At 44.5% G+C, this 19,815-nt stretch overlaps 1 protein-coding gene across 1 annotated transcript; it reads right to left on the minus strand.

Annotated features, from left to right (window-relative positions):
- Window positions 1-10,746: 10,746 nt before the first annotated feature.
- On the minus strand, window positions 10,747-19,258 carry LOC120819094 (G protein-activated inward rectifier potassium channel 1). The gene is made up of 3 exons (XM_040176209.2): window positions 18,154-19,258; window positions 12,726-12,942; window positions 10,747-12,635 (listed from the first exon to the last, which is right to left on the minus strand). Exons 1-3 carry the CDS (start codon window positions 18,916-18,918, stop codon window positions 11,965-11,967), a joined length of 1,653 nt encoding a protein of 550 aa, XP_040032143.2. The 5' UTR covers window positions 18,919-19,258; the 3' UTR covers window positions 10,747-11,964.
- Between the last annotated feature and the right edge of the window lie 557 nt (window positions 19,259-19,815).

A 19,815-nucleotide genomic window follows, 5' to 3' on the forward strand; every position in this document is an offset into this window, starting at 1 on the left:
TCAGTGCTTTAGCGACCGAAAGCCCTTTTTAATAATAAAAGACGACGCCCTTTTTTGCCACGGCAGGCCTCAGCTGAGGCCTTCGTGTTTCATTCCTTGCTGTGACATCAGGTGTTGATCTCCGTATGTGTTTCTGCATCGGCCTCGTGCCCCCGGAGGAAACTGTGTTTTACCGGCGCATGGACGAGCAGCGGCCGACAGCAGCGAAACCCCCTGGGGAGGGGGGGGTGGGGGGGTGGGGTTGGGGGGGCACGCTCGGGTGCATCGGGTGTGTGTTTTGCATGAGTGCACATGAGTATGTGGGTGGTGTTTGGCTGCGTGTAGGAAACACACGTACGCAAGCTCGTTGTCTTAAGGATTGTGCCAATTGAGGGGCAAAGTCTTTATTCCTTTGCTTTAATTAACCACTGAAGGATTGATAAGACAGATCTGTAACTGTCACTTTGTCACGAAATCCTCCGAGCAAAACTTCAGCATCTTTTTTTTAGACTAGAGTGCTGGTATTACATGGTGAAAAAAGGTTTCCCTTTAGTGAAGACAGCAGCTTCAAAACAAATCCTATTCCACTTTGGGGATTTAGAACATTCAACTGGACTCGTTTATAATTTAGCTCCTTAATGTTCCAACTAGTTAATATCATTTAAGAAGATTATCTGCATCAGTAAAGACAGCTCTTTGTAATTAACCCTAAAAAATGTATATTTCTTGTGTTCAAATGACTCCTTATTCCTATTAATTTTCTCCGATAAAGCAAGTTATAGAGCTTAATGGATCAGTTTATCCAAATTAATCTTAGCATAGATATATTGTTTGAAATATGCCAGTATGAAAGTTATTATATGTATATTTTTTAATTAGTCATAAAATAAAGCTGCCTCCACGTAAACGAGGCGGTTGCCGTGGACGCGGTTGGTCTGTAATGTACCCCAAAGGAGCAGCTGGCCTCACATTGTTTTATTTAATGGGCTCTTTATTGACATTATTCAGCGTAGCCAGGATGCAGCATCCTGCATCCTGCATCCCTCCTTCCGGTCCCTGGGTTTCGGTTCCCAAAAGCCGCGGAGAAAAGATTTCCCGCTTGTGACCACTCGTTGCCACCATCTGTCCGGGGTCAAGACCGGAATCAGTTTTCCTGCTTCTGGGAGACGTCGTCACACCTCGTCAGCACCAGGCGCTGCGTGTCTTCGTCTTTGAGCAGGTGGATTGTTTCGTTGAAAACCATCTTAAATCTATACTCCATATATTAGCGAGATGAGAGAGAGACTTGAAGGGCTCCGGCAAAAAGGATGATGCGGTTAGATGTCATACGCCTCAGACTGCTATTCCACAGGGTGTGAAAAGCCCGAGTCCTCTGCAGCAGCGTGTCTTCTTCATAGTGTCCCAGTTTCTCTGAATCACTGTGAGTGACGGCCACTGGAGTCGTGGAGCAGCTCCTCCGTTAGCTGATGACAGGGTGATTTGTGGATTATGCAAAGTACATTGTTTCAGGGGAAAAAAAAAAAATGTTGCTGCTGACTTTTATGACGTGTCATTTTCAGTTGGGATATTTTCATACAAATGGTTTATATCGGGGAGGATGCAGGAATGTCAAGAGATAAATGTCTCAAAACCTGAGCAAATAAAACTGATCTGCAAATAAAAGTGATCTGCATATAACGCAAGAGACAAGACGCAAGCAAAGTGAGTCTGTTTTTGTGCTCTGGTTGAATTTACTCTCCAACAAGACGAATGTTTCATACCAGGAAACCACGTTGCTATCATTAACCTTAATTCACCATATCTTGTGATGTGTTTAAAACTTCAATTCCTAACACACGGAAAGGAAGAAAGCATCCACGCTGTCCAAATAGATAAAGTTCATTTCGTTCGACCTCGACAGAAACTCAAAGTCGTCGGCTGACAAATAGATTTTCTTGATGGAATGAGACAAAGGTGTCAGATCAAATTCTGCCGCGGACGACGATTCGCTTGAGCAATCGTCCGTTATCTCCCACGGGGCCGGAGCAGCAGCAGCAGCATTTTTAAATCCTCAAGACAGAAGGTACAAAAGAACATGTTTGTCTTTAATGGATTATGCATTTTTAAACAACTTATCTTTTGCCAGAGTATGCTTTTTTTGCATATTTACCAAGTTGGCTAGTGTGTGTTTTATGTTATGTATTCACATACTACTTGTAAACGTGCTTGTTTTGGCCCTGTGATGTCTTCTTCTTCTTCTTAGTGTTCCTTGGTTTGGACGTTCAGTCAATCACCAAAGGTTACTAACTCAATCACTCCAATAATCCATCAGCACAGTCGACTGGTCCAATATGTTGATGCTAACCAAAGCCTGTGCACACTGAGATTACTCCTCACGCCTGGTGATGATTTAAGTCTAGTCATCTCCGTCCTGCATACTGAATAGTCTCCATGACTACATTCATGTTGCCAGGACAATGAATCCCAGACATGCATAAAACATTTTTTAGAACTTAGGTGACCCAGTATAGCTTCATCATCAGTTGCCCTCGTGGCTGTAGACTCTCAGTTTAAGCACCTGGGCTGCATTGATTTGCTACGTTTCCATCCATTGCCATATTGTGCCCCCCTGATGTATGTGAATGGGTGCATGAATTGATTTTGTTATAGAAATCGCTTTTTATTATGTTTTCAACAGCTCTGTATTTGTCCTTAAGCCTCTTTGAGAAGTAGTCCTCGCCTTTTCTTTGCAAGCAGCTCTTCTCGAGGATGTCACAAGGTCAGTGCACTCACCGGAGGAGCCATTAAGGTATTAGCATAGAGCGTATTGGAATAAGGCCCCGGGACATGAATGGTGGAAAGGAATTCCCCAAGCAACCGAACATCGGGCCTTGAGGTAAGAACGATGACCTTTCACTCGTTTAGCTGAACCGGGAGAATTTTCCTACCTTGAAGTGATAACAAATGTGCTACGTGAGCAGCTCTGGAAGGTCACACAAATGGGCTACGGGCAACTTTCTGAAAATATCCACAGACGATCAGCAAACTGTGGTTTTAGTTAGAAAGGATTGTCTCGGGAATGAGACAGCGAGGACACCTGGGGAAACAAAGCTACAGAGAACATGTCTTAACCCGACATAAAACAATTAATACACATAACTACACTGGATACCAACAATGCTTGCTAGTTATTAAAATCATTCAGATTAGGCTGAGCTGCCTCACAAGAAGTCAAGGATGAAAAAATCAATTCAGTAATACTGCTCATAAAATAATGCTGGGAGATTTACTGCTGCTCCTCAGTGTTCTCTGGCTTTTTTTCTCAGAACGTTTTATGTAACGTCCTCTGGGATCTATTTGAGGATTTGATTCCTAGTTGAATCAATTCTAAAACTAAAGTTCACTGCTTGTAAATGTGCACACAATGACCAATATGAATTCTAAAAAGGTTACGTGCGCAGATTGTTGAACAAACGTTAATGAGTCTTCTATTATGCTACTACTACTTTCTTTCTTTGGGGTTACTTTGTTAATTGAATCTGAGAATAATAAAACAAATCAAGTAATCAAATCTAAAAAACCCTCCCAATTGACGGAGGCCGGGGTCGCATGAGAAAGCACAGACCACCACGGAACACACAATCCGATTAAGTCCCGCCCAAACGTCCGCCGGTAATGAAAATGAATGCAGCCTGCCTCCACACACTGGTTCGACAGCGTGATGGGAAGGACGCATGTCGCCATCGTTTGCCCGATCATGTTTCACTTCCACGTAAACACAAATCCCCGCAGTCTGCACGCGGCCTCAAGTGTCAATGTCGCCTCATTTCCATTTTTGTGGTGTGGAATCGAGGCTCCAGAAAAAATGATGAGTAATTCATGATGCTGAATACACCTGTGTTAAGGCTGCAATCACATGTCCATGGCTTCCGTGAAAAGGGAATATTTCTTGTTTTGCATAGGTCCCCCCCACATCTCTCTTCTTATAACTGTGCAAAGGCTTTAACTAAATACGTTTCAAAACCACAGCTTCATTCTTACAGTTCAAAAGGTCAGCCTTGGATAGAAAAAAAAATAAAATTAAACAACTTATTTGAGTGGAATATTGATTCGTCATGGGAACGCTGCTCTGAGGGGGAAATTGTATCCGCCTTTTCCCCCCCTGTGGTAAATCAGAGCGTGGCAAGTCTTATCAAGGGCAATTCAGGACACGAGATTCATTGTGAATATCAATGAGCGAGCGAGCGAGAGAGAGAGAGAGAGAGAGCGAGGTTCAACGTCTCTGCCCCTGAATCGACAGTTACAGGGTAAATCCACCCAATAAGAATCAATACTTAAATATGTTTATTGGAAAAAACAGAGATGCGCATTTGCATCCCATGCATACGCAGTATGCTCTCCCACTTGGCTGTAAAAGTGCAAATCTATGAGCTGCAAACATATGCAAATCAGCAAAAGCTCATTCTAGCCCTTCAGCCATCTGCGTGTACCACCAGAAAGGGAAGTTTCACTCTCTCACGTTGTAAATCAGGGCAGTAACCTTTAGTAAAAAACGTTTTTTATCAAGCAGCACAACAATAAACTCAGGTTTTACTTTCACGCCACCGAAGTATTGGATATTGGAAGCGGTTGTGAAAGACAGCTGATAGGATTCATGGTTACACAAATCGAGTATTGCAATCATCCTAATTGCCCAAACCAGCTCCTTTGGAACAATTATCTTACAGTTTAATTGAGCCAGATGGCAAAGAAACAGTTACTGCAAAAGTATTCAGCTTGAGAAATACATTTCTCCCCCAACAACATCTCCGTCGAAGCGTCTTCTCGTCACAAACTGTCAACAGCGCTGAAGTTACATTGATACAAGACTCAGGATTGGAAAACGATGGCATCAAATCGTGCTGTGATTCACATCACCTGACCCTCCTGACTGCCACTAGATATTAGTCACCGAAGCCTCCAAGGGACATTTTAATGCTCTTAGGATGTATTTACCTGCAATAATAGACTTCACCCCAGCAGCGTATATGGGGTGAAGAGAAGGGCACATGTTGTAGCTGCAACCCCCCCCCCCCTATTATATGCCTTATTTATTATCACACTGTTGGTGTCGTCCATTAAAAGGACACTTCTGAGAGGTCGCTCCGCACAACACAATTTGATCAAACTAAACTGTTGAAGGTAAAATGAGGCTGGGTTTTGTGTCAGCGAGTAATACCGTCTCGTGGCAGGAGGACAGGACGCATTAAGATGTGCTTTCTAATCACAGATGGCCATTTATCTCACCAACTGGGGACTAATGGAAATCCCTTGAGTAGAAGTTTTGTCACTGCATTAGTTGCTGTAATATGCCCCCCTCCCTCCCCCCACCCTGCCCATGGCTTTCAGTGTTTTTCACAGATGGTCAGCGCAAGTGCACAGCAGGATTATGTGAACTACACGTGGCAGAGAACCGTCTACGAATTTGTTTTATTTTACTCTTTATTGAAGAAAGCCTTTTTTTGTGTCCTGAGGATAAATGTCGCTTTTGAATGCTGTGTGCTGCGTTTACGTGAGAGCTTATCCTCAATTACTTAAGCTTATTCTTAAACTAAAACGGAGGCTTTTCACTCCCTTTCTCGGGGGCGAAACTCCTGCAACTGCGCAGAGCGTAAAATCGTGTTATGCTACGAGCAATCTGTGGTTCTGTTGCAGCGCCAGGAAGTGGACGACAGATGCAGTGACTTGCTGGGTAAATAATGCATAGCTAATTGATTGGAGCTATTCCCAACTGCCTGGGATAAAGGAGTAATGAATTAGAGATCCATTGCTCAGAGACATCAGGTTAAGGCTCAAAAGGAGTGTCCACACACACACACACATGTGTAGATATTCTTTATTCTAATCGTAGATATGTCAAGTTTTAATTTCCTTTTTCCCACCTGCCTGATGTCCCCCCTAAGTTCATAGCTGCCCCGCTCTGCTGGCCAAACAAATAAAAGCAGCTGGCTCCGCAGTGTCACTGCTGCTCCAGCAACCATTACCCTGATAAGGGGATAATTTGCGCTGTCAAGTAGGACGAGGATAGAAAGGTCAGTCCCTGTGGTTCAAATGACTCACTGCCTTACCAATTTGTCCCCAAATCATGCAGCGATTAGCCTCACCCAGAGAATTTGAATCAGCCTGACAGGAGTGGGATAAGTAAGACGGTTCAGGACACGGATGCATAACTTATGTGCCGGCTGGCGCTGCATCCTTTCCCCAGAAGACAGACCGGCCACGATGGCCGTCTGAGACGTGTGTGCACTCAGCATTACTGTTGTTTGCCAGATTGGAGAGAGCGTGTTTGCTCAGCTGCTGTTTTTTTCCTTGAAACTGGCGAATGTGCAAGACGGCGTTTTATTGCTCATCATCCTGCTGCACTGATAGCAAATCTGTTCAGAGCTTCCAGTTTGTAGTCGAGTGTTGTGTCCTCCGCTGTGAACTGCACCCTCTTACAGCGATGCTCAAAAAGGAGATCTTGTGCCAGAGGGGGGGAACCGATTCGGCAGTTTTTCCAGGGTTTACATAGAAAGAAAGAATAGATAGACCAACTCATTTGGTGAAATAAAATGTACAATTTCATTAAAAAAGATTCAATGCAATCAGCAATGACACCTGAACATGTTGTATTTACAATAAGATTATTTGAAAACTAAGTAGTAAGTAATAGCAACGAGCAGTTAATGCACACATGGTGAAATAATAAATGAAGAATTTTAAAATAAATAGCTTATAGTATAAACAATTGAAATGGTTAGCTAAAAGTAATAGATTAACAGTTGTAATAGTACCAAACCAATTTCAACCAATGAAATAATGACGTCCATCCATCACTCTCCAACTTTCAGACACAAAGGGCAATTTAGGCCCGCCCCCTTGGTCCCGTCCAATCAAATGCGTAATATTTCACAATCTCATATCAGCTCTTCTGGGAATCGCTTCCTCGCGTCTCGGTATAATTAATGTCTGAATTATTTATCAAATTTAATGTGCATGAAACATCCACCTCTCAATCAGCCGTCACAGCTCTGCGCTGAATACGTGTGCTCAGCTAATCTGATTTCTTTGTTTTGGAGGTAATTAAATTAGACGGGCTACACCTGGACAAAGCTTGGAAATACTGATCAGGAGGCCATTTTAATGGCAGTGTACGGACATGCAGCGGCGTTGCATTACCAATATCCAGTGAATATGTATGAATATGAATATGAATCTGCAAACGATTGGTTTGCAGATGCACCGTGTGCTCACTGGAGATCATTTCCCCTTTCAGTGCTCCGATTGCGACAATGACAAGCTGACATCTCTTGAGTCACACACAAAAACGTTCTATGTTTAAAGTTTTGAGAACGATGGAAATCCAGACGAGGAGCTGAGACTTCTTCGTGTGCCTGAACGTATGTTAATTCTCTGAAAATATGTAAATGATCTGGGCCACGAACTACACGTCTTCATTCTCGGGCTTCGAGTCTTTGAAGATTACTGAATGATCCTGCAGAGTATTTACTGGATGTGTTACTCAGGTAATCCAGAGAGAAGAAGATGGATTCATTTGATGAAGACTGCGGACCTTGTGAGCAACAAAAGGCCTTTTTGTGAGATCAAATGCTTCAGTTTCATCGACATTTTCTGTTTCTATTTAACAAGGACAGGAAAATGTTGTCTTTGTCCCTCCCCCAAGGTCTCAACTGAATGAGTCCTTGAAGCAGAGCTGCAGCGACATTAAAACCAGTGCAATCTCGCACGAATGTATGATGAATAACACACATTTACAACAGAAGTGACCAAATATTCTTAAGTTTGTTGCAGAAAGAAACCAATTAAATAGGATCCCTCTTTCCTTAATCTTCGCTCTTAACCTAAACTATTCATGTCATCGTCTTCACACACTGTAGCTGCAGCCAAATGAAGTCGCACATTACAGAAAGGCCTTCCCCAGGCACTGCTTCTTACTTATTAAAGGATCAATCCAATATTCATAAGGTCGTGTAGCAGTTTGATTCCGACGGGCCGTAAATGGTTCTGTCCGCCTCGCTGACTCTTCACCTAGAGAAGTGTCTCGCGAAGACACTCAAAGCTGCTGAGGTGCATATCTGCTCACGTGCGCTGAGTGATTTTGTACTCACGGCAGTGGGATTGTAATTCAGAAGGTTTGCGGAAGTCTTGGTGGGAGAAGCCAATTAGGATGGCGAGAGGGGGCACGTAATGAGATTCTGTCACTGTGTAATGGAGTGACAGGGCTCGTAATAAGACGTGTTGCGCTTTGTCTCTGAGCAGATTTCAATCGTTGCCCCGGGAAACGCAGCCTGCTTTAAAAAGCGGATGCAACACCCTCCCCTGCTGGTTAGATCATTGGAGAAAAGCGCCAACTAATTTCTACTTTCCACAATTAATGTACAATAATATTACCATAAATGATCTATGTAATATGTTGGTTGATGTAACGCTGCCTCATCAATTAGTCCAAAATAAATGAAGAAAGGAAGAAAGAACCATGAACATTTCTGTTTTTACAGACCGTCAGTTTTCAGCGCTGAAATCTTAAATGAAACATAAATACGGGCTTATTATAACGGTATTGTTCACTATTTTCTCATGCAAAGTAACACAAGCGGTTTGGTGTCCCCTCCCAGCTCCCCAGGGCGGTGTCTTGTTCTTTAGCAGCTATGGATAACTGTGTGTGACTGTCGTGCAACAGTCAACCCTGTAAATACCCTATTGCTCGGGTTTATAGCACGTTTGAAAATATTGTATTTTTGTTAAATTTTCTTTATCCATTTTCATACTGATGAAAATGGAGTCGATCGTTGAAAAAAGACCTCTGAGATATAGTTGAAAAGGCTTGGCTGGATCTGGAAATAACCGCTTTTCCAGTGAAGACATTTATTTCTCAGACAACTCATCTTACATTTCTCGGCCTGGAAGGACATCAAAGAAATAAAGAGCACTTGAACTGATGCATTGTGACGTTGTGAGAAAGCAAAGAGAGGAAAGCAGTCGGGAGAGCTCAGTGCTATTTACCGAGGCCGCCCAGAGCGAGCCGGTGGCCACGACACAGCTCATATCCCCGTGTAAATAACGCCGGCTCTGACCTCTCGTATTGATCAAAGGGAAACTTTAGAAATAAGAAAGTTCTCTCCAATCACCATTGGGACACTATCAGTTAGGTAAAAATAGAATGTGGCTATTTTCTATTTAAGAGATGACAGTTTTCTCCCGCTTTGCAGTGTTTCGCGCGTTTTACATTTAAATGACTCTACCGATGTCAAGAGGTCAAACCACGGCACAGCTGAAGCCTCGCAGACCATAATTGATCTCTCGATCCGCCGGATCGACCAAGCCAACGGCGCCGCGCCGCACGGAAAGCTACGGTTCGGTTGCTCATCGACTACGGATGAGCATCTGGTCCATATGGATGTGTGATGTGATCACCGTGCTCCCTCGCCGTGTTTCCTCCCGCACACAGATGACACATCTGCATCCGCGGTGCACGATCGGGAGCCTAACTGTAGATCACAGTTTAAAGTTGTTTATTTAGGGGCTGTTTGATGCAGCTGAATCCGATGGAGTTGACTGCTCTGATAAGAGACCCAGGTGATTAGACGTGTGGATTTGCTGAGAGTCTCTAAAAGGGAAACATCTAGTTCTATATGCTGCGATATGTACATTAATTAATGTAACATTAAGGCGCAGAGGCCACATTCTCATTAGAAGAGTTTACTTCCCCAAACAAAGGTAAACAGAAGTGTTGTGCAGAGAGTCTCGAGGAAGCCATCAATTGATCTACGGAATAATACAACAAAACAGAATGCATAAGAGCTTCATTGCATTATATCCCATTATTTTTTACTTTTTTTGTGTTGTCACGTGGTGCCTGAACTGAAAAACCAGGACCTTGAATGACTGATTACTCGGCGTTGACTACAGAGAGACATTTCTTTATCATTTAATGTATCGGCAAACGAATGAATGATTCCCATCTCCCCGGAAAATGATGAATATTTCAGCATTTCCCAATTAAAATAGCCATATAAATGAATGGAAATCATCCATTTCAAAGCTAATTTCATGGCCTGACTGAGTTGAGAAAATAGTCGAAAACACACATGCTTGTTTGTATGCTTATATGACTTTTCTACAAATGATGTACAATTTAATTAAATTAAACCATTTCTCAAGCGCAATTTACTGACAGAGGAAATAGATAAACATATTTAAATCCATCACCACAGTATTATGTCTGTGTGAAGAATGGTGTGTGATTTATTCTTTCCACCCCTCATTTATCTGAGTTTATAGTATGTTCACACAGTACTAGGACGTTATTATGTTTTACAATTCAAGTAACTAACTGAATATCATCGGATGTCTGGAAAACCGCCTTCCTCTTTTGGAGCACTTTTGTCTCAACAGTCACAAACAAGAGCAGAATCAACCACTGACCCCAAACCAGCGACTTTGCAGAGGAACTAAACTGATTAAGTGGAGCCGCACTCTGGCTTTTATTTCAAGTGACCTTACCAGACGCAGTTTGAATACCACCAGAGAATTTGGGCTTGAGTTTCCTTTCTGACCTCCTGCCCTCTTAAAATTGTCTTCAAAATGAATCCCAGTCCCATTTAATGCTTTAATATTTAATGAATGTTGGTTTAACCATCGCAGTAGGCGACACACAAGCTGCTGGTGTATTTTAAAAGGCTGAAATAACACCAGCTGTTTAAATTTGAAAACGCAAAGAAAAATATGTACCCGCAGACACACTTCTGATTGTAAATAATTTATTATCCAGCACTTGCAGTATGAAGTTTTATATTCACTTTATGTAAGTAATAATACATGAATCCCCGGATGTCAACCTGTCATTCCAAAATATACATTTTTACATTTTAATGAATCAGTTCTCAAAGAAAGAGTCCAAAATCGATCTGTCACCCATGGTTATTATGGGCCAATGCAAACTGAGCTAAAAATAGTTAAAATTGTACAGTAGAAATTATAGAAATAAAATGAGCATTCAGATAAACAAACAGTTATTAAATTGGTAGGCAAAGTATGTTTTTTAAGCCATCTCGGGTTGATTGACTGCCTCAGTTACTGTTGATACGCCTGTCAAGTTTGTACTTTCGCAACAGTCATATAAACGTTCTTAACTGTCTGCAACCGTAAGATTTTTCAAGCGGTTTCATAGCTAATTGTAAGGCTACTAAGGCATGTAATGCAACGTGGCCTTCAGCTTGTAAGCCAGACAACTTGTAGCAGCTTACTCTGAAGCATATAAACTCGCCTTTTCATCCTCACACCTATACTCCGGTCATCTTTATCGATGAGTGGATCTCTTACGGAAGAGATCCACTCAACAGAGCCACTGGATTTTGCAACCATTGTCATAAACTTGAAAAAGTTCACCCTCATCCTCATCGTTGCTGCTCGGTCGTGTCTTGTGAATCGATTCGCTCGGGTCCCGAATGGTTGAGGGCAAACTTTGCGCCTCCTTGCTTTCATCGTGAATCAAGTCTCCCAGAAAAAAGCTTACGCTCGACCGACCCGCAGCACCTTACAGTTGCTAAGCTGTGACGGGACAAGGGGTTTATTCAGGTCGGCCTCATTCATCACCGCCACTTTTGTGCTGCAGATTGAATTTAAAAAGTGGATATATTAAAGTCTTTGATGAAACTCTAAGGACAGATATGAAAGAAGAAGAAGAACCAGGGCAGACGTGTCAGAAGTCAGTGGGGGAGGGAGGGGGCACAGATGGTGATCTATCAAAAATGACTCACAGTGTGAGCGGATGGATGGCTTATTGGCGTTGTCCTTCCACTTGTGGCAAAAGACAACTTAGTAGTAAAGAGCCCGTGAGCAAATGTAAAATACTGGCCGAAATCCACAGAAAAAAACTAAAACTGATATCACAGTAGTTTTTATTTGTATGAAATGCCCATAAAGCCTGATTAAATTGTCCGAAGTCTCAAAGGTAGCCTCCAGGAGTCAGCGGTCCGCATTCATTCTGCGCAGTTTGGCCGGCAGGTTGTCCTCCTGCCGACTCCCTACGAAGAAGATCTGAACTGGGGCTGTGGTCGGAGCGTCGGCGGTGCTGACGGCCGCCGGGAGTCTGCTTTTCTCCAGCTCGGCCTCCCGGGCCTCTCCACCTAAGGACAGCAGCTGGAGCTGCTCGTCCGGCTGCTGTCCTTGCCTCCCGACCGGGATGGAGCTCGACCTCAGCCTCTGGATGCTAAGCGGAAGGTCTCCCGTGCTGGAGGCCTTCCCCCCGGGCAATGCCGGCCCCGTGTTCAACCCCCTCCTGTGGAGCTCCTCCTTCGTGGAGCTCATGCGCTGGAGTTTGCTGGGCAGCCTGGAGGCCTGGTCCTCGCCGTGGTCTGCGTAGTCCGCCGACAGCAGCCTTTCCCTGCGGCCTCCGCGGCCGCCGTTGCCCGGCTGAGGGGAGGAGGGGGCGACGGGGAGGGAGTTGGGCGACGTCAACGAGGACTTCTCCTCCTGCTCTTTGACGCTGCAGGGAGGCGTGTTGACCGCAAAGGTGTTGTGGAACTGGGAGTAGTCCACTCTGAAGAAGCCCTCCTCCAGGGACATGACGGGGAGGAAACGATGGCCCCACAAAACTTCGTCTTCGGTGTAAGATGTCCTCGCCTGGCACGTCATACCTACATAAAAGGAGAAGAAACAGTTGTATTATTAGTATTTGTTTAAAAAGGAAAAAGGAGAAAAGACTGAGAGTAATAATTTGCTCTAACCGGTGGTTTCCACGATGCCCTCAAGAATGACAACAATCTCAAATTCCTCGTTCATTAGTGAGCGCTGCGACAGATCAAAGAACGGGCTCTTGGCGTTGATCTCATGGCAGATGGTTAGAGGCGACACCAAGAAGAGCTGGTCCGCCCCCGTCCCGAAACCCACGTCCAGCTCGCACTGGTCCAGAGGCAGGAACTCGCCCTCCGGCGTCTGCCGAGACTGGAAACACACAAATGATCAGGACATTTACCAGTTTGCAATCTCCTTTAATGAGGATCATTCAGGATCATTCGGCGTTTAAAGATGAATGTCAGATATTTTTTTTAATATCTGTACTTCAACCCTCTGGTCCCCAAAACACACCAGCGGGATGGAAAAGCGTGTTTTCTCTTAAAAAAAATCCTCTTCATCATAGCCGGAAGATGTTAAAACCATAAATGTTATTGTGAGATTGTCAGTGAACACGTCATGTGTGAGGTAGGTTATGTCAGAAAAAGGAACCAAAATGTATTCTATGCTGTAAAAATACAAAAATCCAAAAATGACAAACCAGCTAAATATATATATATATATATATATATATATATATATATATATATATATATATATATATATATATATATATCATCTGGAGACCATTTAGTAACACCTGTGGTGCAGACCTGTGGTGCAGACTAACCCACATGTTAGATGTATAAACCCTCTTGTTTACATTTTTTTGTACAATAAATTATCAAAGAAATGTAGCCTTTTTGTTTTATGGCACTGTAACTGTCACTTTATGACACAAAATACATTTTGCAGATTCCATAGAGGGGCAGGATTTATACACTGCAGATAAAATCACGGCCAGAGAGAAAAAAACGTGAGACAAATAAAAACTCCCATAAACTGCTTTGGGGTTCGGAGGGTTAAAATAACAGGCAGCTTTTTTCCAGCCTGTTTTCCCGCTACATTCTGAAATTACTTCCACCTTTCTGGCTTTTGCTGTTTTCTTTTTACTTAACTTTAGGAGACATATTCAGGGAGCACCGATCCCTGCTGCCGCTCGGCGGGGGACTCCGTCCCTCAACAAGTCAGGGACCTGTGCGCACAGACGTCTTCCCGTGAAATGTCACACCCTCCTTTCCTCGACATCGCTGTGAATACAAATTGCCAGTTTGTTTGCCATCTGCGGGCCGAGTGGCTCTTCGCTCAATGGCCGCCGAGGTTACTCCGCATTAAAGTCATCGGGAGGCGGCGAACTATTTGAACGCAGACAGTAACACCTACTTTAGGTGATGAATATGCAATTTTTTTTACTGGTGTTGATGGTGGAATTCAAAGGGGGTCGGAGCAGGGTTTTTTTTTTTTTATTCTTGGCCGTGTGCCAGAAACAACCATGTTTTCATTTTGTAAATCATTCACCCCTAAAGTATCAGCTTCAGTTGACAGGGAAAGAGGTTTTATAAGCTCATTGAGAAGTTCAAGGCTTCTCCCTAATTCCTTGTCTTAATTCCACAGCGAAAGGAGCACTTCATACCAGGGAGGGTTTTAAAGGGCTCCGCTGGCTACGACGTTAGTGTCTCAAAGTTCAAATGTTTGCTCTGACAGAGATGTTGGAGACCAAGGCAAACCAGCACAAACGCAGCTGGTCACAGGTGTGCATTTAGGTAGCATTATTTTGCAGCATCCATCAAGAAAAAACAAGACCCTATCGCCTCTGGTCCAGAGGCTTGTTATGCCTATTGTGCTCTTAATTTAACTCAGTCTTAACTTACGATCCGGTTTCATGTGGAACTGTGTCTAATCGCCCTCTCAAACACTTCCACGCATTAGCAGACGCTGGCTGCACAGCAGTTATCCCCGGGGTCTGAAGACCACTGACGCCACGTGGATACAACAAAACTGCAGCATCTCGATGGGCAAACATGACGTTTGAATCATTTTACGATAAATCTTTCCATATTGCCGTTGATCTTCTCTTTTGGTAAAAAAAAAAACCACTTCCTTTTGTCTCCAGTCAGTAGGAGGAACACGTGAAATCCTTCTTGAAAAAAGCCCGTTGTGATTATATGTCGGTTGATTCATTTCACCAAACCCTTTCAACAGGCCAATTGTCATGGAGATACTGCAGGCAAGTGTCCCATTTGTCTGCCAGTCTAACACAAGTTAATGAGATTGGAAAACAATATCCCGGGAAGACATTTTTAAAGCAAATCCTAATTATGAAACTCCTATTTTTCACAGACAGACACAAGTGGCCCCTCTGCTTGAGGCTTGAATGGTTTAAACAAGGGGAAAGCTCGGTGTTCTCTTACTGCTAAACAGTCACTGCCACGAGGGGGAAATGAATGGGCTTTGGAAAAGGTCCTGCTTAAGAGGGAGCGCTTAATTTACCGAGCCACCTGAGACTCAGGTTGAGTGAAAGCAGGCCCTTTCCCTCGTGAGTCACTTCCTCCTCAGTGACAGTGTGTGTGTGTGTGTGTGTGTGTGTGTGTGTGTGTGTGTGTGTGTGTGTGTGTGTGTGTGTGTGTGTGTGTGTGTGTGTGTGTGTGTGTGTGTGAGAGAGAGATGCAAAGAAACACACAAACAGTCAGGAAGAAGTGTGTTGTTGTTGTTGTTGGGGTTTTCTGTGTTTGTGTCCAGCTGTGTTTGTGTCAGGACATAAAGTCACAAGTGAGCCACGGTTCCCGATCTCTCGACACATAATCCGTATGTCTTTCTCCTCCTCTCTTCTTCTGCAGCGCCCTCGGGAGTTAACCGGTAGCAAAGGAGGCGAGTCGTGCTCACGCCACGGCCGCCTTACTGCTGCCGATCGCTTATCTCCGGCTGAGGGACAAACTATTGAGCCGAGCATCTTTCCCAATCTCAACATTTTGCTCTAGAATATTTGTTTTCCTCCATGCGCTGGTGGCATCGCGCGTTCAAACGCGTTCCTTCAGATGACCATCATACTCCGCCAGTGCTGCAGGGGTCAGCGCACCCACTGCATTCTGTTGATTTATTCATGAAAGCTGCAAGATTAATCATTTATATTCAATGACAGTTATCTCTTTAAGTTGGTGTGCATTATGGATGGGGAGAAAATGGACGGTTGGCTCAAGGAATATTGTTTCCACTGATGACAAAGTTCGTTATGGAACTCAAACTGCAATAAAAAAAAATAGCATCTGATGAAACGGCTGCGTCCTCCTTTCGTGTACATCAGTTTTTTACTACAAAACTGTCTCTCCAAAACGTCTTGTAGGCAGGTGTGTGTGATCATACACTCTGCCTTTAATGAACTAAAAGTTTCACAATCACTTGTACTACTTATTTTATTGTAACAGCAACATTTGGTCACCGATCATTTAAGTGGGCAGCGTGCAAAATGTTTTGGCTCATAATATTTAATAAAAACTCGGCAATATCAGGGTGAACACTGTTGTTGATAGAAAACTGAAAGACATACTGTTTGTGGGTCCGATTCTATCACCGTTTCCAGGATCATTATAAAACTAATGGAAACAAAATAGAGTTGAATAGAGCCGGAATACTGCACCAAAATACGCTTCACTATAATTCTTTTACTCATCCTTCTTTTAAGCCGGTTTGCTGAAAGGCTTGCTGTAATAACAAATGTTAGAAAGTGATTCTACGTATTATCATTTCGTCGCTATTTAAACAGCATGAGTGCTGCGCAATAATATGACCGACTTCACCCACGTATCCAGGTCCCACAAAGATTTACAGCCCGGAAAATAGATCCTCCTTGTCAGAGTGCGTTTACAGCTCCGTCGTTAGGATCTACTGCGCCATGTCTCCTTTCCACAGTCGGCTTTGCGGGAGTCCCATCTGACGGTGACCTTCAGCCGCGCATCGCCTGCACACGAGCCGCGGCGATGTTTCCCCGAGGCGCATAGTCCTCCGGGTTGATGTACAGTATTTTGCGTTAACACTACAATAGCCCACTTTAGTCCGATGCCACGGTGCTGTAGTTATGAGCCCAATAAGACACATACGGCGTTTATCCTGCACACTGTAGCCCTCCTTGGCAGCAGATTTCATCAAAATTCAAAATAAATCAACGTCTCATCTTTAAATAAGGTGGCATGTGTGTAGAATATTGTCCTACGGCCCATGAAACACATGAACCTGAGAAAGTGCAGCTCAGAAAGCACAACTTGACGCTGTTTGTCCTCGGGGTCGTTGGCACGTGCACGTGACGCTTTTTAGCAGATAATTAGCAAAGTCCCGGCTGTCTGACCTTCTTCCAACGCGCGAATAACTGCTTAGAGGTGATTTAATGAAATATCATCCTTTACTGGCAGAAATCCCAGATCAGCACCATGACATAAGTGATCTTTGAAAGAGAGACAAGGCCTGGAAAAACAGATGGGTGAGAAGAGCAAACGTTCCCCTTCCCCGGTTATTTTTTTTATTCTCAGGCATAGATTAATTTACGTCTTAAAACATCCCCTGGAGGTACGGGCAAGATGGAGCGAGGTGCAGTGTAGCTCAAGTATACTGGTTATCTCTGCAACGGTGCTGCAGCAGCACCGCCTGTTCATGTGCGAATCAGACGGGCTCTGGGCAAGTTTTCCCCTTTTCTACTTCAAATAAAGACCATCATCTCAACTCTCCTGTGAGAAAAACAATCTGTTGGGGCTCCATGTGCTCGTGATTTTACTGAGGCGGTATCTGTAATATTGGTGAATAGACTATTTGGATCAGGGTTGAGCATGACAGCATGCCCCATAAATGACCTTCTGCTTTTGGTCACCATTAGAAGAAGAAGGTATCACTTCATTTTAACTATTGGCCTCTGGAGAGGGAGAAAAGTTATTATGCTGTGTTGTATTAAAGGCAATTGAAACACACTATTTTGTGTGCCTTGCTGGGATTTTAATTAAAAGGTCAATTATAATTTAAATTAATTTAAAACTACCCAAAGCATTAAATACAGCAACATTAATAAAATACTAGGTGCTTTCTGGTGATTCTCCCTTTAGGACCAGAAAGTAAACTGTCAGTTGAGATTATCTCGCAAAGCAGCTCTTATACTCCTCCCTGTCAAAGCACCGCTGCCCTTTACATGTGCACTGTATGTGCAAATATGTACAGTACGCACACGGCGTCCAGGACACATCCAGCTGCTGAAGTATAGTTTCTGCAGGGGGGGATGTAAATGGTTACTCATTAAAATGGCCCACGTCTTATGTTGGAGCCTCGTGTAGAAACAAAGCCCCTGCAAATCACAGTGATCCTCGGGGGAATGCAACCAATTCTGGAGGTGAATGGAAATGCAACGCATGACTTGAGGCGCCCCCCTAGAACACATTGAGCAGTTTTAAAAAGCAAACGAAGTGGCTGCAGATTAAGCTCAGCCTCGATCCCGTCAACGTGTGCCAAAAAGCGCTTCCCCGGTTGACTTTGGACACGGCGCGCGCCCTCGGCTGCGTAACGTACCTTGATGAGTTTGCACCGGATCTGCGCAGACACCATGTGGCTGTTCCGCAGGTTCCCCACTCGGAACATGAGGCACAACTTGCCGTCCCGCTGCGAAATGACCGCGTCCTGGCTGAACATCAGCGTCTCGGCGCGCTTCTTGGGCTGCGACATCTTGATGAACATGCAGCCGATGAGAAAGGCGTCCACGATGGACCCCAGCAGCGACTGGAAGAGGAAGAGGATGATGCCCTCCGGGCACTTCTCCGTGATGTAGCGGTGGCCGTAGCCAATAGTCGCCTCCGTCTCGATGAAAAACAGGAACGCGGAGGGAAAGTTGAACACGTTGGCGACGCACGGCGTGTAGGACGCGTCGTGGCCGCCGTGGCTCAGGTCGCCGCGGATGTACGCGATCACCCACCACATCGAAGCCATGACCAGCCACGCGACCGTGTAGGTGAGGATGAAGATGAGCAGGTTCCAGCGCCACTTGAGGTCCACCAGCGTGGTGAAGAGATCGGAGATGTATCGGCTGGTCTCCCCGCCAAGGTTGCCGTGCTGGACGTTGCAGCGGCCGTTCTTCTCCACGAACCGCTGCCTCTTTTTCTTCACCTGAGCGGAAAAGGTCATGTCCTGGTTGGTGTTTACCACCTGGTAGTCCTCGCCAAATTTCCTCCGTAAGGCTGCCATGGCGTCAATCGCCCCGCGGCAGGCAGTGGCTGCTTGCGAAGGAGCAGGATCTTTGCGCAACTTTGGTAACCGCTGCCCAAACCCATGCGGGAACATTCAGGGCGCAATCGTGGAGGTGGAGACGCGCTCCTCTCCTCTAAATGACTCGCAGCAGAGCGGAGATTCTGCGCCACGCATGATTCAGACTCCTTGTCCTTCGCGCAAACGAGTATTGGCAACTTTTCGTTCAGGTCTCATCCCAAGGAGGGATGAAAAAAAAGAAAGAAAAGAAAATACGCACCGTCGGCATTGAGTTGAAAACAAAAGCTGCACCCAAACAGCTCGGTTCAACGGCGGTGTCCTTGGTTGGTCCAGGTGCTGCTTCAATGGACCTGTGAAAGTGAATAGCGCATTTCTGCTGTAGAGAAGCGCTCTGGCACCACTGAAGGCTGTAGACGAATTACAGCCAGGGGGCGAGTTCCTATTGCAAGGTTTGGGGGGAGAGTGAGGAGGGGGGGTTGTGGGTCCAGGGAGGGATTTTTCTTCTTTTTTTTGGCGTGTTGACCGCGGAATAAACCGTGGGCATCTTTTCATTCGTCTTTTATTATTAATAGTAGTTTAAATATGTGTTTCTCGTTGTCTAATTATCCCAATCGTGGGGAAACACAATACTATGAAATGTGTTCTTCTCTGCATCCGTGGAAGCTATTTGGTTCCCCCTAGTGCTACTGCAGGGAAAGTAAACCCAAGCAGATGCATTTAAATGTGACCGTTGTGCACTGGAGGAGGGTGGTCCAATTAAACAGCCGGCCTCACAATTAAGTCATAATATTCATAATATCTGATAATATGATCAGATATTATAAATATGACATTATGATTCTGTTTGTTCTCCTCCATATAAAGATGGCCTCGCACCTCTGTGAAAGCAGGCAGTGGCACCCTGTCGCAAGATGAATATCAAGTTTAAATGTGCAGACAATTTTCCTCTTCAATTTTTCATCAAGACACAAG

This window comes from Gasterosteus aculeatus, chromosome 5, assembly GCF_964276395.1.
Source record: "Gasterosteus aculeatus chromosome 5, fGasAcu3.hap1.1, whole genome shotgun sequence".
Lineage (NCBI taxonomy): Eukaryota > Metazoa > Chordata > Actinopteri > Perciformes > Gasterosteidae > Gasterosteus > Gasterosteus aculeatus.

What these genes read in the sequence shown, in the direction of transcription:
- LOC120819094 (XM_040176209.2), bottom strand. Translation starts at nt 18,918, where the DNA reads ATGTTCCCGCATGGGTTTGGGCAGCGGTTACCAAAGTTGCGCAAAGAT. An exon ending in TCCGGTGCAAACTCATCAAG is followed by an intron (nt 12,943 to 18,153) that starts GTACGTTACGCA and finishes GTGTGTTTCCAG; the next exon opens with TCTCGGCAGACGCCGGAGGG. An exon ending in GGGCATCGTGGAAACCACCG is followed by an intron (nt 12,636 to 12,725) that starts GTTAGAGCAAAT and finishes CCTTTTATGTAG; the next exon opens with GTATGACGTGCCAGGCGAGG.